The sequence below is a fragment of the Phodopus roborovskii genome, unplaced genomic scaffold, assembly GCF_943737965.1.
Source record: "Phodopus roborovskii unplaced genomic scaffold, PHOROB, whole genome shotgun sequence".
NCBI classification, from domain to species: domain Eukaryota; kingdom Metazoa; phylum Chordata; class Mammalia; order Rodentia; family Cricetidae; genus Phodopus; species Phodopus roborovskii.
The window spans coordinates 5317431-5334544 of NW_026126515.1; the positions used below are offsets into that span (position 1 = coordinate 5317431).

A 17114-nucleotide genomic window follows, 5' to 3' on the forward strand; every position below is an offset into this window, starting at 1 on the left:
GTGTAGTTCATGCTGTTGCTGTAGATCAAACTTTGTTAGTAAGGAGAGTCACAGATGCACCCATGTTGGCAGTAGAGTAAGAATAAAACAACAACAACAACAAAAAACCTATAAACTCATTTGCAAATAAGAACAGCCCTTCACAGGCAAAAGCTTCTACCACGAACATTTATTTTTGTTAAAGCAGATTATAAATTTTCATCAGTACAAATATATATATATGTATATATAACTTACATCTGATTGTAAGGCCAACGCTTAGAAGTGGGAATGAGATGGGGTCTCACGTTGTCACCCGAGGTCAAGTAGCTGCAACTGGCATGGGATGTTCTGTTTATGGTGGGAGGAAGGGGAAACGGACACACAGAGCAGATAAATCCAGAATCCTCATCCCTATGAAACTTATCGGAACAAAACCTCAAGGACAAAACCCACACTACAAACCAACACAATAGCCTGCGTTCCCTCTTCTGGATATGATTATGTCATTGTCACCTTAATGATAAAGGGTTAACATAAGGAAACTGCAATGGTACATAAAGATAACACACATTCTCTGCAGTGCAGATTGATCCCATTAAAATCATGACAGTAGAGTTTCACCACAGGGTTAAACAAGGGCAACACTGCTTTCGTTTCACTTGAAAGTGTAACCAGTGACTGTACTGGTCATCAGTATGATTGCTGCTAATGTGCTAGTTACAGTGAATGATCACAGACAAGCCAGGGCTCCTGCCTACAGTTCCCAACCCTTCCCCTTTACTTCAATAGGCATCAATGATAAATCAATCTTATGTACAATTTCTTACAACTAACCTGCTCACTTTTGGCAAGATTACTTACAACTCATACAACTTTAATATTGAGAACTATTTAAAATATTCTAGGTGCATAAAAATAAAGATTTTGGCTTTTTTTGATATATATATGTATATATTTATAATATTGATTCTGTTACTCAAAATGGAAGCTCAGTTTTACCCACAGAACACAGCTCCGCTAGGCAGCTGCTAATGAGCTCTCCTGTGAACCTGGAGCACGGCTTGCCTTGCTTCCTAGCCTGCACAAGCCACTGTTCTCCATCGAGCTCTCTAAGACAGGCCAGTACTGGGAGGAAGGGGTGCCTGACCTGAAAAGTAAAGGGAGATTGTTTTGCTTACTGTTGTTTTATATTCCAGTAAATGTGCTTTGAATACAGATTCCTCTTCAGATACTTCTGCCTCTCTGTTGCCAGAGATTTGTAAGGTAGGAGAGGGACCGAAAGGCAACATTTCCTTGACCCCTCTAGCATAGCTGCAGGGTGGTCCTCTCTGGAACTGCTTTCCTCTCTGTGGACATCACCCCTCACTGGACTCTGTGCTTCGACTCGCTCCTTGGGACGTTTGGGATTAGTGAAAAGTGTACTGATCAGGAAAGCCAAGTCCCCTTTGCTCCTCTGCCCCCGTCCTTGCCTAAGTACAGAAAAGACATGTCACAGAGATTGTCTAAAGTTCTATTTCAAACGTCTTCTGTAAGTCACTGGAGAAAGGGTTGGTAGGGGAGGGGTTAGTGCGCTGCTTGGACTTGCTTTCTAATGCAGCCCACTGGGCTTCGAAAGGATCCACTGGGCAGGTGCCTGCAGGGACCTCTGTATGCCTGCTTCCTGAGGCCAGCCTGCCATCGTCTACACCATTGAAAGCTGCAGAACCATTGAGGTGCTGAGCAGGAGGCTTAAAGAAGGGGCTGGTGGTAGCACTAGTTGTCTCATATTGAGGGAATGTCTGCTGCTGGGCCAGGCTTGGTGACTGATGGGGATGGGTGGCCTGAGGATGGCCTGCAGTGCCAAACACGTTGGCTACCATCTGGGATGGGGTAATGCCCACTACAGGCACATTAGAAGCTGGATAGGGCATCCCATTGGCCACAGGGTAGGACTGGGCAGGGACAAAGGCTGGCTGCAGGGGTGGGACCACGCCCACTGGTACAGGCTGAGAGGCGAGGAATGCATTTCCTTGGAAAGGTGCTGGCGGTGGGGCAATGGCAGGAGGTGGAGGAGGCTGAAGAACTGGCTGCAGAGGGGCTGCGGAGGCCTGTGGCTGCTGGGCACGGACGCTCTTGGATACTTCTTCTAACCAACGGTCAGCCTCAGAGGGAGTACGTCTATGGCCAGCCTGGAAGAGACCTGCAGAGGCAGCAGCAGAAGACTGACCCCACTCAGTCCCTAGAACCAACAAGATGGAGAGACAGGAAGGAGGAATTAGAGGCCGTTCTCACTTGATAATCTTGGTTATGTGAATGATCTTAAACCGTGCAGCATACTCCATGATGGGACACTTGTGGTTCTGGTAGAGGGATTGAAGTGTCACCAGCCAAGAAGCTCTGTTTGTAGGACAAGCCAAACCTGTTAGAATATGCTGTCATCTTAAAGCATGCTCAGGCTCAAATGCCCTGAACCAAGGCAGCTGAGTGGTGTCAAAAACGTGTCCTGTTGCCACAGTCATCCACTGTGGAGAAACTGGCTCATAATGCTCCGGCGGCCCAAGGGGCTGGGCAGTGGTGCAGGCCTGCATTCCCAGATAACGGAATTTGAGGCAGTGAACCAAGCGTTTAAGCAAGACTGTCTCAAAACCCTAAAAAACATGAATGATAGAAGGAGAAAAAAAAAAAAAAAAAAAAAAAAAAAAAAAAGGCCAGAACTGGTGGTGGATGCCTTTAATCTCAGCACTCAGAAGCCTGGTCTACAGAGTAAATTCCAGTCAGAGTTAGACCCTGCCTCAAAACACCCCAGAAAAGCTGGTAAATAGGCTTACCAGGCAGGGTGACTTTACAGGCAGCTGCACGTGCTGCTAAAGCTGGTGACAAGGTTCTCTGGGGGTGGCCCAGGAAACGGTGGCTTACTAAAATTCTATGGTAGTTCTGAGAACCTCCCACCTAATCCTTTTGTTCTCAGCTTTAGAGCCTTTATTCACAGACACTTCTGTCTGGGAAGGAATATCCTGCTTATAGTCTTCACCGGGTAACTGGCTGATTTTAGAACCTGCTCCCAGAATCCACTTCAACATCTGTGGCCACCTTACCCGGACGTATGGCTGCAATTTCCTTGTTAGCAGCATCAGGGGCATGGGCCCAAGGGTTGGTTTCACGAACAGGCATTGCTACAGGTGCTAGAGCAGTATTGGCTGGCTTAGCAGTAAGCACATGGAAGGCTGAGTCAGTGCCATTAGCTATAATGGGAGCAGACAACATCGATGGAGTTAATTCATGCAGGGTGTTCAAGCTAACCCCATGGCGATGGGCCAGTCAGGCCACTGTACACTGGTGGGACAGATAAGCAGATGATGATCATGCCACCATACAGTGGATACACACCTTCTGACAAAGAAGAAATTGTATCAACGACTGTTCTACAAAAATATGCCTAACTAATACAACTTCAAATTAAGTTGAACATGACTATTCATAAAACTAGGCTTTGGACTAATTACATAGATAAAGCATATTTCATTCTTTTACACTTTTCCAAAAGATCAAATCAGGCCAACAACAGCCAGTTAAGTATAATAATTTTAGTATGTTCTGGACACCAAGCTAACAATATTTTATATATATCATCAAATTTAATTCTCTCAAAATCCCCCATAACTCTGGGATTGGGAAATAAGTTCCCAGATGTTTTATAGATACCTAAAACTGTACTGTGCTTTTTACCTATACCTTCACACTAGGATAAAGTTTATAAGCTAGCCACACTGAGAGTTTAATCACAACTATTGTAAGAATGTATTGTAATAAATTTAAAACTTATGAATTATTCATCTCTGAAACTTCCTATTTAATATTTTGAAATAGCAGTTAACCACAGGCAACTGAAAATTCAGAAACAGACCATGAATAAGGGGTTCAACTATATCTATACAACAGGTGAGAAATCAGATGGTGTTTTGCTTTAATATATTTGTCATTTACTACAAAATTGACTTTATATATTTAAGTCTTTTCCCCCATGTAATACATCTCAAAGTGCTGATCATTTCATTTTATTCAAAGCTTATCAGTTTGTAGTCTGTGTTCCAGTTCTCCATCTTATTAGCATGGAGCAGACAAGTATCTTCCCCTGCCCTATAATAAACTCTGGACAGCCAGACTTAGGGTAATAGTATTGTTTACCTGGAGCTGAACAAAAACAAAACCACCTTAGCCACAGACCAAGGTTTTCCACCCAGGGCCCTGTAAGCAGACAGGGTCAGTGGGATGTAATTAGTTCAGGAAGATCTGAATTTAAATCCCAGTTGTACAGTGTGGGCTCAGTCTCTTTTGGGCCTCAATTTCCTTTTTTCTTTTCTTTTTTCCAAGACCGGGTTTCTTTATGTAGCCCGGATGTCCTGGAACTCAGAGATCCTCTGCCTCCTGAGTGCTGGGATTAAAGGAGTGTGCTATCGACACCCAGCCATTTTTTTCTTATTTGTAATGCCTACCTCAAGGAGCTATTTGAGTCTTAAATAGGATGATGTGTGAGGAATTTCCATGGTGGCAGGTACTGTTAAGTGCTCAACAGATCAAGCTTATTTTTTCTAATACTATAAATGTCTGTCAGATGGAAAGAAAAGCTATGCTATCACACATGATTATAGTCATTTGCTTCAAAAGAAGCAAAGATCAAAACCTAGACCCAAAACAAAGGTGTATGGAAGCATCTTCCAGGGATAACGGCACTATCCTGCAGAGCAGTCCTGTATCTGCACTATCAAAAGAAATGGGACTGGGCAGTTCATTGGAGCTTTACTTTAGAAGTCACTGATTTAAGTTACATAAATTCTTTGTTGACCTATGAGTGAGGACTTAATTTAGCATGGGGGGAGAGGGACCTCCAACCCTGAAGTAACTTATCACAAAGGCTAATTTTAGGATACTTGTTATAGACCATAAAACGAACCAGTGAGCCAGAAAAAAGGCTTCTACTTTATGAGCCTCTCAGTAGATAGGAGGCATGCCAGGTCTCCTCAACTTTAACACCACTCACATTTTGGAATGGGCAATTTTTTGCTTTAGGACCTGCCCTGTACACTGAAGGATGTTTGGCAGGATTTCTGTAAAATGTCTCCAAACAATGAATGCCAAATTTGCCCTGAGGAGGTAAAATTATCCCTAGTGGGGAATCATTATGCTAGAAGGCACAGAGCCTGAACGAATCAGGATAGCTGACTTTTATAAAGCTGGCTGGCTGCTCTGACCCTTAAAGTCATGAGGCAAATAAAGTGGTGGACCGAGGTTACAGAAACTCCTACTAGAAGATGAAAGACAGATGTACATGTGCCAAGTGATGAAAGCAGACAATTTAGACAGGAGAGGAACAAAGCCTGAAGAGGTGACTGGGCAGGAGATGAGGGTAATGGCAAGCTCAGATGCTAACTTCCAGTTCACAAGCTGCATGCCAACAGGATTAGTTTTAAAGAGGAACAACTGAGGCCAGGGGTCACCAACCTTGTAGGACAGGAGACTGTGGTGCCACCAGTGTCACTGGCTTGGTCATTGGGGCAGAGGAAAAGGGGTCCTCAGAGGGTGTGCTGAAGGCACTGGTGATCTGTGAGCACAGGGAGCTGATGCTCTCTGCCTCTCCTTCCACCTCTGGCACTGCAAGGCAAACAAAGTGGTTCTAGGCAGGAAACAGAAACCCTGAGATATGACAGGATGGCGTAAACAGCCATTTTTCACCTTCTCTCCCATGCAGAAGGACAAGGCTCAACTGTCAGGCTACACAGTCAGTCTCAGTACTTAACTGATGAACACTTCAATTTTCAGACAGGAAAGCAGAATACATCAGTAAACCATGCCCTAAGATTGAGCATCTTTCTCTACAAACCCTCAATGTCTTTATTTTTACGACATTGTTGGGAATTTGAAGTTTTAAAAGAGGGTGTTTGTAATAGCTGGATCTTTCTGGAAGATCTCTGCAATCTATTATGAGTTGACTGGGTCCCAGAAGCTATGTATGACCCAATCGGGTGGGTTCTAGAGCCATCAAGCAATTTTAACTTTAAAAAAAAAAGGGAGGGGTGGGGAGCAAGGGAGTTAAGGCTGGAAACAAAAGCTTTTTCCTGAGTCAATGACATGTCACCACTCTCATTTTCTTTAAAGTTTCCAGTGTATGAACTGTGATCCCAAAGAAAAGTGAACTGAAATGTAGGATGCTAAAGACCCCTTAATACTAATTCTGGAAAGCCAAGCAGGAAGACTGCATTCACCCAGAGTTTTGGGTCCAAGCAAGTTTGAGATCCTGTGGGGAGGTAGGGGGTGGTGGGAAAGACTCTGAGAACACTTCCTTATTACTGAGCAAATAAATGATGTGTACTGCACCTTTTGCTCTCTGTAAAGAGACTTCTATGCTTCGTCTGCCCCAGAGGGAGACTGCACAGAGGTGTCAAAAAGACTTCCTGTGATCACCTACCTCCAACTGTTCTTTAAGCCTTGTTTTATTTGCCCCACAGTTCTTACCTCCCTGTACTTTACTGTTGTCAGAGCTTCCTCTCAGTTATAGAGACAGTGTGCCTCAGAGAGACATATTATAGGGCCCAAAAAAACACCAGCACATCTGACACTTTAGCTCTAGAGGATAGAGCTCACAGGCTGGCTCAGCTGCACAGAGGACACACAGGTGAGGAGTCAATGTGAGCAATCCCCTGCTTCTGCTCAACCACAGACCTTAGATTTGTATAAGAGAGCCATTTAGAGTATGTTCCCTATAAAGCCAACCTCCCACAAACACAAGGAATGCATACCCATTTTCTGTTCCTTTGACAGTGATACTATTAACCTGTAAATGCTTCTAAAGCCTCTTTAATTCTCCCGGGTCCTATGCGGCACAGGAAGAATGGGAATTTGGAATCCTTGATGTTTGAAAACAGACTGGCTGAGAGAGTACATGTACACCAGGACAAACAGACCTGTGGCTCTGTCAACTACTTATGGGGCCCTCGTTTTCTTTCATCTGAAATGACTCACAGTTTAGTAACAGCTCCAGAGAGACAGGAGACTAAGAGGGATTTGTATTGTTACCGAAGGTGACAGCACTTCAGAGCTACAGCACATTACCTGTATTTTTTATTGGGAAATCAGTTTTCCTCTGCATAGTGGAAGGCAACTCATTGATGCGTAGGGACAGTTGGCGTTTAAAGGGTGACATCTTCTGGCTAAGAGCAGGAAATCCCCGGAAGGAGCCTTGGCGAGCAAGCTGTTCAATTGGTGCATGCCGGCGTGGGATGGCATGAGGGTTGTTCATCTCCAGAGAAGCAGTGGTATCGGAAGTGGGAGAGGTGGGGGAGGATGGGGATGGAGCAGTGTTGCCAGGAGCCATTGATGGACCAACAACTGCCTTATCTTGCTCTGCTCAAGACAACCAAAGAAAAAGACCTTAGACCTCAGCAGTGACCGTCAAACACCATGAGTTTCCAGAGCTGAGAGCACAGGGGCCTCTTGTTTTCTTTTCACATGGGAAGGAAGTTTTACTGGGGGAAGGGAAGGGGCTCAGGGAAAGGAAAAGAGAGAGAGAGAGAGAGAGAGAGAGAGAGAGAGAGAAAAGAGACAGGCCTGTCTCTTCAGAGAAATGGCAGATAGAGAGCGAGCAGGCCTCTTGTTCTTTACTTCACCCACACCCCATGTCTTACAGAAGACCGGCCATGACACGTGAGGGGTTAGCAACACTGCTTGTCTTATCTTCTATTAAGACTGAATAGATAGGGCTGGAGACATGATCAGTGGTTAACAGCACTGGCTTTTCTTCTAGAGGGCCCAGGTTCAATTCCCAGCACCTACATGATGGCTCACAACAATAACTTTAGTTCCATGGATTATGCCCTCTTCTGGTGTGCAGATATATAAGCAAACAAAATACCTACATACAAAATAAGTAAATAATCTTAAAAATTGTTTTTTAAAAAAAGACTGAACAGACATAAATAACCAGGCTCCAATGGAGTTCTCATGCAATGTCTTTGAAAGAATGGTGGTTTGGCGACTAGAGAGATGACACTGTGGTTAAGAGTATTTGCTGCTCTTCCAGAGGGCCCAGTTTAATTCCCAGCACCCACATGGCGGCTCACAGGATCTCTTCTGAACGACACGGGTACTTGCACATACATATGCATATATCTCCATGTGCAAATGTTAAAAAAAAAAAAAATGACAGGTTGTTGGGAACCAGCAGTCTGCTGACCCCGCCCCCTGATGATGGGCAGGATGCTCATGGCCTTGTCTTATCTACATCATGACTTACCTGGCTGCTCAGGCTTTACCTGGCTGCCAGGGGACTCAGTTACCCATGTGCAAGTTTCCCTTTAAAGCAAGCGCACCAAGTGCACCTCTCTCTCTCTCTCTCTCTCTCTCTCTCTCCTGCTTTCGGTTGGCCACCAGCTACCCCCCCTCTCCCCTCTCTCAATAAACTCCACGTGGGCGCTGAGTCTCGTGTTCGTGTTTCGTAGGCAATAGCTGCAGCAAAAGAACAACATAGGTCATCTGGATGGTAAAACCCTATAGCTAAAAACACATGCTCTGGCATAGGACACAGAAATCGTTAGGATTGTGCTGGAGGAAACTCATACACAGTGTTACTCACTCAGCAGTGGACCCCCGCAAGCAGCGGCTGGCTAGGCAAGATGTGCCCACTGGTGCAACAGTATGAGGTCTATTGTGGGAATAACCAACTACTGTCTAATTGGATTTGGGGCTCACTCCAAAGGAAGGGGGTTCATGTCTGGTACTGTAAACCTAGTTAAAAAAAAACCTGTGGATGAGAGCTAAGGAGATGGCTCAGTGGGTGAAGTGCTTCCTGTGCAAATCTGACAACTGGAGCGTGGATACCCAGGATCCATGTAATGCTGCCAGGGCATGGTGGTCCATCTGAGACTCCAGCACTCAAAAGGAGGCAAGGGATTCCTAAAACAAGATGGCTAGTTAAACTGTCCAAAAACAGTGAGCTCTGGGTGGAACTGAGACCCGGTCTTAATGAATAAGGTGGACAGGACTGAAGAGATGGCTCAGTGGTTAAGAATAGTGGCTGCTCACATTATCCATAATAGCCAGAACCTGGAAACAACCTAGATGCCCCTCAACTGAAGAATGGATAAGGAAAATGCAGTACATTTACACTGTGGAGTATTACTCAGCAGTAAGAAACAATGTCATTTTGAAATTTGCAGGCAAATGGACAGAACTAGAAAAGCCATCCTGAGTGAGGTAGCCTAGACCCAGAAAAACAAATATAGTATGTACTCACTCATAAGTGGATATTAGACATAAAACAAAGGCCAACCACTGTACAGGCCACAACCCTAGAAAAACTAAGTAACAAAGAGATATGCATGGATCCACCTAGGAAGGGAAAGACAAGATCTCCTGAGTAAATTGGGAAGGGGGGAGTAGGGAGTAAGGTGAAAGAGAAGAAGGGGAGTGGGGAAAAACATATAGCTCAATAAACACACACACACACACACACACACACAGGCTACTCTTCCAGAGGTCCTGAGTTCAATTCCCAGCAACCATGTGGTGGCTCACAACCATCTATAAGATCTGGCCTGCAGGCATACATGCAAGAAGAACATTGTATACATAATAAATATATGTAGAGCAACTGAAAAAGACTTGATATTGACCCTTGGCTTTTGCATATGCTCTCACACAGACAAGCATTCATACAAAATTAAAAATACCAACACGTAAGCACTCAGGATTATACCAGTATCTATCTAATCAGTACATATCATCATTAACTCTCTGCCAGCATCATAGCCAGTGTTTCTTTGTGTCTCTAAACCCTGGGGCTTGTGCTTCATCCTCCAAGATGATGTGTCTTTGATGGTACTTATGTATCATAGAGACAGACACATCAGAATTAAATGTGTTCTCTGCAGCTTCTTCAACTGCTCTACTTTCCCCAAGGAGCTTACTCTAAGAATATGGAAAGAATATGGTTTTTAAGTCACTCTAAAGAAAGCATTTCTGTAAGATTTTTAGTTTTGTCCTTGAGGTTGTCACACATTGCAGAGAGATCTCTCTTTGAATGTATGGTGTGGGTGGAGGATAAGGAGTAATCAATAGAAACTGTATTAGGAACGCTCTATCACTGAGCTACATCCGCAATCCCAAGAGTTCTTTTTATCTGTAGAAAACTTGTCACTGATAGCTTCAAATATAAACCTGTTGGGAAAATCTGAATTAAATAAACACACCACAGCAGAATATACTGTACCTTTCTTGGCATCTTGCAACTGTTTCATGATCTCCTCTCTTTCTGCTTGTTCAGTGGCAGTTGTGACTCGAAATGATCCTTCTCTTGTAAAAGTGGTTCTACTGGCATCAAAAGTAGCAGTGACTCCACACTCCTTCTCCCGTTTCTGTTTCCGCTCTAAACAGGCTGCAAAAGCACAGCCCACAGCATGGCTCAGTCTTTCCCCCTGCAGAGAGCAGGTTTTGAAAGCTCTATGAGAGTTACAGCACTAGCAACTATATACACATCCAGCTGTTGCAAATTCCAGTTTAAAATTGACATGCAAAATGAACTGTCTTTATATTCAAGCTTCCAGTTTCCCTTTAATTTTTAAGTGTGTGTTAGAATTTTTGATTATGTACATGAAAGATGAAATTATTCCCTCCCATCCTATTTTCCCACCTATCTTTCTTCCTATATATAGTCTAGATTGCTTTCAACTTAATTCTCCTGCCTCTGTATCTCAGTGCTGGGATTTCAGGCAAATGTTTTTCCCTGGCTGGCCTAGAACTTAGTATGTGGATCAGGCTGACCTTCAAATTGCAGTGACTCCCCTGTCTCTGTTTCAGAGTGCTGGGATTATAGGGGGGTGGCATCACACTTGGTTTTGTGGTGGCTTGAATGAGAATGACCCCCAGAGGCTCACAAGTTTGAATGCTTGGTCGCAGGTAGGTTGAGCTGCTTGGGAAGAGTCAGGAGGTGTGGCCATGCTGGGGGAGGTGTGTCACCTGGGGAAGGCTGCTCTGTCTTTGGCCTTTGGTTCTGGATGAAGATGTGGGCTCTCAACTGTTTTGCTGCTCTGCCATCATGGACTCTAACCCTAAAACCATAAACCAACTTACAGCTCTCCTTTGATAATCCGCCTTGGCCTTTCTTTATTTTTTAGAGATGGGGTTTCTCTGTGTAGCCTTGGATATCCTGAAACTTGCTCTATAGACCAGGATGGCGTTGGCCTTGAATTCAGAGATCCACCTGCCTCTGCCTCTGCCTCTCAAGTGTTGAGATTAAAGGTAACACAGTCCAGACACAAACTCTATTTTTTTTTTTTTATGTTTATGGGTAGTTTGCCTGCATGTATGTCTGTAAATCATAGCCCATGCCTGGTATCCAAAGAGGCCAGAAGAGGACATCGGATGATTATGAGCCATATGGGTGCTGGGAATTGAACCCAGGTCCTTTGGAAGAGCATGGAAGAACAGCCAGTGCTCTTAACCACCGAGTCATATCTTCAGCCCCCAAACTCTATTCTAAAAACAAACAAAACCTGCAAGCATTTTACTGATGAAAAGCTCCAACTAAAGTTTAGTAACTATGGCAACATGTTTTCCTCCTCCACCCCCACTCTTTGCTTTCTTCCTTTCTTTGTGGTGCTGGGGAATGAACCATGGTTATCAGTCAGTGAGCTAGCTCACCAGGGCATCTCTGCTTCCCTTTAATGACTCTGGGTCTTAGCCAACTGCTTGGCTTTGTGACACTCACAGGCTCAGACCAAGAGTGAGAATCACTTGAATAAAAGGAATAAAGGAATAAGATCTTACAAAGAAGGCACTTTTATGATCAGCCTTAGCATCCAGTACTTACTAAAAGTTTAGTGGAACTGCCTGGCTGACACTAGCTGAAAGCAGCTCAGCTAGACGCCTCATGATGGCACATACCATGTTGACTTACCGTGTCCTTGACAGCCATGAAGCAGTGACAGATCCAGCGACGAGTGGTGCCATCCCGGCATATATAAGAAAAGGCTCTGTCAAAATTCCTATCTGGGGCACAGAAAGAAACTTTCTCTATCGTCTGGTCAACTATGAGGTCCTAGGAAATGGAAGCACAGAGCAAGAGAAGGCTTATGAGTTAGTTACCTGGTCTTCTCAGAGGCATCACTGAGAATCCTTACATAGGTTGCAAACTGAGCTATGAATAGCTGATTCCCATAGTTGGAATAGAGTCTGACTAGGAAGCATCACTTTGCTCAAATGCTTCCCTTACTTCATCTCCATATTCTAAAGTAAATACATGTCAGTTGGTCCTAGCTTAGAGCTCTATCACAGTAATTGCTGTGTTCAATTTAACAGTATGCATACATATATCAATGTTAAATCCTCTTGGTTTAGTTGCAAATATAGCAAAAAAAAAAAAAAAATATGACAGTGAGTTCCCAGTACCTTTGGTATGCAAATGAGACTGATACATAGTGTTCTATACTTGCCCTTTTTTCAGTCAACTGTATCCAGTCCAGTGGACTTCTTTTTCATTTCAAGTACTGTAGTTTTGAGATGTACAATTTTCTCTTCCAGCCCTAGGATTTTGCTTCTTTTTCATAATTTTTGAGATTTTCTAGTTGCTTATTTGATAATAACATTTCTTTTCTTTCTTTTTCTTTTCTTTTTTTTTTTTTTTTTTGTATATCCCTGAGCACAGTTGTAATGCCTGCTTTACATGTTTTGTCTGCTGCTTCTAACATTAGATTATTTTGGAGTTTGGGTATCTGCTTTCTCTGTGAGGATGAAGTATATATTGTTTCTTTGTATGCTAGAGATTTGTGTGTCACCACAACATAGTTTCTTGCACAAAGAAAGTTTAGGGACCTGAAGTTCAAACTTCTATATTGATTTGTACAGATCATGGCATGGCCTTGTCACAAGCACCAATTCCAACATTGTGTTTAGTCTCTGACAATAGGTAAACTATAACGGTGGGAAATGGATCCAATGGGGACAAGCCACCAATCAACAGTATGCACAGTGGCTCATGCCTACACCTAGCACTTAGGAGGCTAGGGCAAGAGCTGATGTAAATTCAAGGCCAAACTGGGTTGGTACATAGTGAATTCCAGACAAGACTAGGCCATGGCCTCTCTGGGGCTATCATAGAGAAACCCTGTCTCTACCAACCCACTCAACCACCAGTTGCTATCATCAGTCAATGTAGAAAGGACAAAATTCATAAATGCAGGTGCTACAAGTAGCCACCAAGGGGCAATATTAATTTCCAACAATAGTGAAAAAACAAATTCATAGTCATAAGTATGACAAATTTGCCTGGTATGGCAGCACAACCCTGCAATCCCAGCACTTGGGAGGCTGAGCAGAGAGACTGTTAGATCAAAGACAGCAAGACCCCTTTTCAAAACATCATCCAAAACATGAATTAAAATGATTCAAGTTTTAAAAGATAATTAAATCATTATTGCTTTAAAAAAATTCAAAATTTAAGCCTATTAATATTTTGAACTTAAAAAAAAAAAAAAAAAAGGTCAGCTGGGAGGTGGTGGCACATGCCTTTAATCTCAGATCTCTGTGAGTTCGAGGCCAGCCTGGTTTACAAAGCAAGTTCCAGGACAGCCAGGGCTACATGGCAGGAGAGATGAGAGAGATGGCTCAGAGCTTAGAAGTACTGGCTGTTCTTCCAGAGAACCTGAGTTCGATTCCTAGCAACCACATGGTGGCTCACAACCATCTGTAATGAGATCTGGTGCCCTCTTCTGGACTTCAGGCATACAGACAGAACACTGTATACATAATAAATAAATCTAAAAAAAAAAAAAAAAAAAAAAAAAAGTCAAAAGTCCGAAATGTACTTAAAAATTATCAGACATAGCTGAGTGTGGTTGTGCACACCTTTAATTCCAGCACTCAAGAGGCAAAAGCAGGTGGATCTCTGTGAGTCTGAGGTCAGCCTGGTGTAGAAAGTTCTAAGATAGTCAGGGCTGATATACAGAGAAACCCTGCCTTGAAAAACAAAACCAACAAACAAAATCAGATAAATTGTTCATCAAACCTGTTCTTTGTCTGCCTAACCTTACCCACTTCCAAATTAAGTTCTTGTTAAAAACGTTTCCTGGCTTTAGGTCTCATGAAAATTTAGAAATGATTAAGTGTCCTTACATATCTTAAACATTCAGGGTCACTTTCTATTAAATACAAATTAATACTCAGAATATTGCTTGAATCCTAAATAATTTCTCACCTCCAATGCTTAAAAATCACTTCAACTGAGCCTTGAGTTGGCTAATTCATTTATCACTTTCTAACATACATTTTAACAGGGGCAAATTTAAGATGTGGCCTGTCATCTAAAAAATTACAGCAAAAGATACATCACTTTATATATTCATGGATCTGAAAAAAATTAAACATGGAACAAAAATAGAACTCATATCTTAGCATTAAACATTAATGCTTGGTACATGAAATATGCGACATCATGTAGAACAAAATGCTGAGGTTTTTTTATTTTCACAAAGTAAATGAGTTACTAAATTAGTTTCCTGGACACTGAAACAGCCTCTCAAAAGACTATACTTTGGACACACAGGAGAATATTATAGTGCTACTATAGTGCTACTACAACAACTTAATGGTATTTTATCATTAGAGATTAAACACACACACACACACAAGCAGTAATTTGAACTCATAAAACTTACCTTAGTTTTTTCATCCACAACCCTGAGTCCATCCGCTGACACCCACAGAACAGCCTTCACTGCTTTCTTTCCCGTCTTTTAAAAGATAAGGGGCAGGGGGAGACACATACATACATAATGTTAAAAGGAAAAACAAAACAAACAAACAAAATGCATCTAAAGAAAATACTGATTTGTCTTCCAAAAGTCATAAGGGAAGAGGAAGTCCAAGCTCAGGAAGGATGCCCAAAGCCAGATACTCAACCAAATTGCACAAACATTCAGGAAAAAACAAGCCAAAGCTGTTACTTCAGAAACACATCACAAAACCATAAGATAAACTAAATAAGAGAGAAGGGACAGATACAACTAAAACCATAACACATTCCATAAAAGGGAAAGAATTAAAACTAGATTCCTCACCCATTTAAAAAAAATCAGTTGAGAAAATTAAGAGTCAGATAAATATTAAATACATAAGGAGTTACACCACAAGAACTTCTACAGGTATAATGTAGACAGTAACAGATAAACCTGAATCACTGTCTGACCATTCCACTATCCTAAAAACCAGTATGAACCTTGGTCATCTGAAATGTTCATGTTAAAAATAGCAAGAAACCTTCACTACTCTATGAACAATCTTTAAAATCCATTAATTATCCCCTCAAGATTAGCACCGCTTCAGCTTAGTTTAAAAAACAAAAACAGAAACAATGATTTATGCATATAGTTGTTTTGATTACATGAGTATCTGCACAGTAGAAGAGAGCACCAGATCTCATTATGGGTGGTTGTGGTCAGTCATGTGGGCACTGGGAATTGAACTCAGGACCTCAGGGCCATTGCTCTGGCCCTGATTGATTGATTTTTGTTTTTTAGAGACAGGGTTTCTCTGTATTGCTTTGAAGGCTGTCCTGGAACTAGCTCCTGTAGACCAGGCTAGTCTCCAACTCACAGAAATCCTCCTGCTTCTGCCTCCCGAGTGCTGGGATTAAAAGCATGCGCCACCACCACCTGGCCCAATTTAGTTTTTAATTTAACATTAAAAGCATAGAAACATTCTGAGGGCATAGGAAGATTTAAAAACTATTGTGTTATGGGAATTCTTTCAGCCAATAGTCTTTGAGATGGCTGCTCCTTTGGGGCAGGGACTCAGGTACTACCTGTGGACTGGTAGCAAGTGCTTACTCTCTAGGGTTGTGGTCAGAAGGCAGATAGCAGCATCCAGCAGCGAAGGGCAAAAGACCTCAGAGGTTCTCTACCTTTCTTTGTCTTTGTGAGTGATTCCCCAATAACTATCTGACTTCCCTTTATTCTGGGCTCTTGTGGTCTCCCTAAATACATCGTCACTACTGAGAAAATAAAGGGTTGTTTTGTTATTGCTGTCATCTGGTAGGTTGGTTTTTGAGACAGGTTTTTACTGTGTAGCTCTCGCTGGCTGTCCTGGAACTTGCCCTGTAGACCTGGCTGGTGATCTGCCTGCCTCTGCCTCTCAAGTGTTGGGATTAAAGGTGTGAACTACTATCCCCCAGCTTTTTTTTTCTCCTTTCTTCCCTCCCTCCCTCCCTCCCTCCCTCCCTCCCTCCCTCCCTCCCTTTCTTTCCTGGCTGGAAAAAGACATTTCTTTGGGCTGCCACCAAAACAGGAATTACTGAGAACAAGTTAGTAATTTATATGCAATAGTACTCGATGTGACTAGTGAAAAGCATTAACTTTCAAGTCACTACTTCCTTTTTTCTCTATGTGGAATGGTTATTGGAGGAAGGTAGTGGAGTGAGGAAGAGAGAGGACAAAGGGAGAGAGAGAGAGACAGAGAGACAGAGGATGGAGGGCTGCCTCCTTAGAGAAACGGCAGGAGGAGTCAAGTTGCTACTTTCTAAACACCCACCTTTGAATTAAGAAATTAATCTGCTTGAAATTTCTTTTATTATGAGTAAATCTTTTAAATTTAAATACCCCCCCCCCCCAAGACAAGGCTTTACTATACAGTCTAGGCTGGCCTGAAACTCTTTGTTAATCTAAACCCACATGGCTAGTAATCAGGCTCAGACAAGGAGTCAGTTACAGCGTAAACCTGCTACAAGTAAGAGAACCACACATTCTGTAATTTTTGTCTGTCTGTTTTAGAGATAGGGTATGAACTTTTTATGTAGCAACTGGCCTTGAACCTGTGATTCTTCTGCCTAAACCTCCTGGGATTACAGAAGTGTGCTACTATGTATGCCTGGTGTATGGTGTGTTGGAACTGAACCTCGTGCATGCTAGTCAAGCATTGTGCCAACTGGACTACATTCCTATCCCTTCAGAGTGATTAGGCAGAAATAACTTTTGTTTTGTTTTTGTTTTATTGTTTTTCGAGACAGGGTTTCTCTGTATTGCTTTGGAGCCTGTCCTGGCACTCACTCTGTAGATCAGGCTGGCCTCAAACTCACAGAGATCTGCCTGCCTCTGCCTCCTGAGTGCTGGAAT

At 42.8% G+C, this 17114-nt stretch overlaps 1 protein-coding gene across 8 annotated transcripts in view; it reads right to left on the reverse strand.

Moving 5' to 3' along the window:
• Positions 1–154: 154 nt before the first annotated feature.
• Numb (NUMB endocytic adaptor protein) overlaps positions 155–17114 on the reverse strand; it is an 89790-nt gene continuing 72830 nt past the window's right edge. For 5 of the 8 annotated variants that reach the window (XM_051196301.1, XM_051196303.1, XM_051196298.1 and 2 more), the window contains 7 exons: positions 14664–14738; positions 11909–12049; positions 10223–10427; positions 7069–7362; positions 5461–5610; positions 3057–3203; positions 155–2200 (listed from right to left, as the gene is read on the reverse strand). In XM_051196301.1, the coding sequence (XP_051052258.1) occupies positions 1485–2200; positions 3057–3203; positions 5461–5610; positions 7069–7362; positions 10223–10427; positions 11909–12049; positions 14664–14738 (1728 nt within the window). In that variant the 3' untranslated portion in view covers positions 155–1484. The remainder of the gene's footprint in view (positions 2201–3056; positions 3204–5460; positions 5611–7068; positions 7363–10222; positions 10428–11908; positions 12050–14663; positions 14739–17114) is intronic. The other 3 variants (XM_051196305.1, XM_051196304.1, XM_051196302.1) reach the window with 2 other exon arrangements.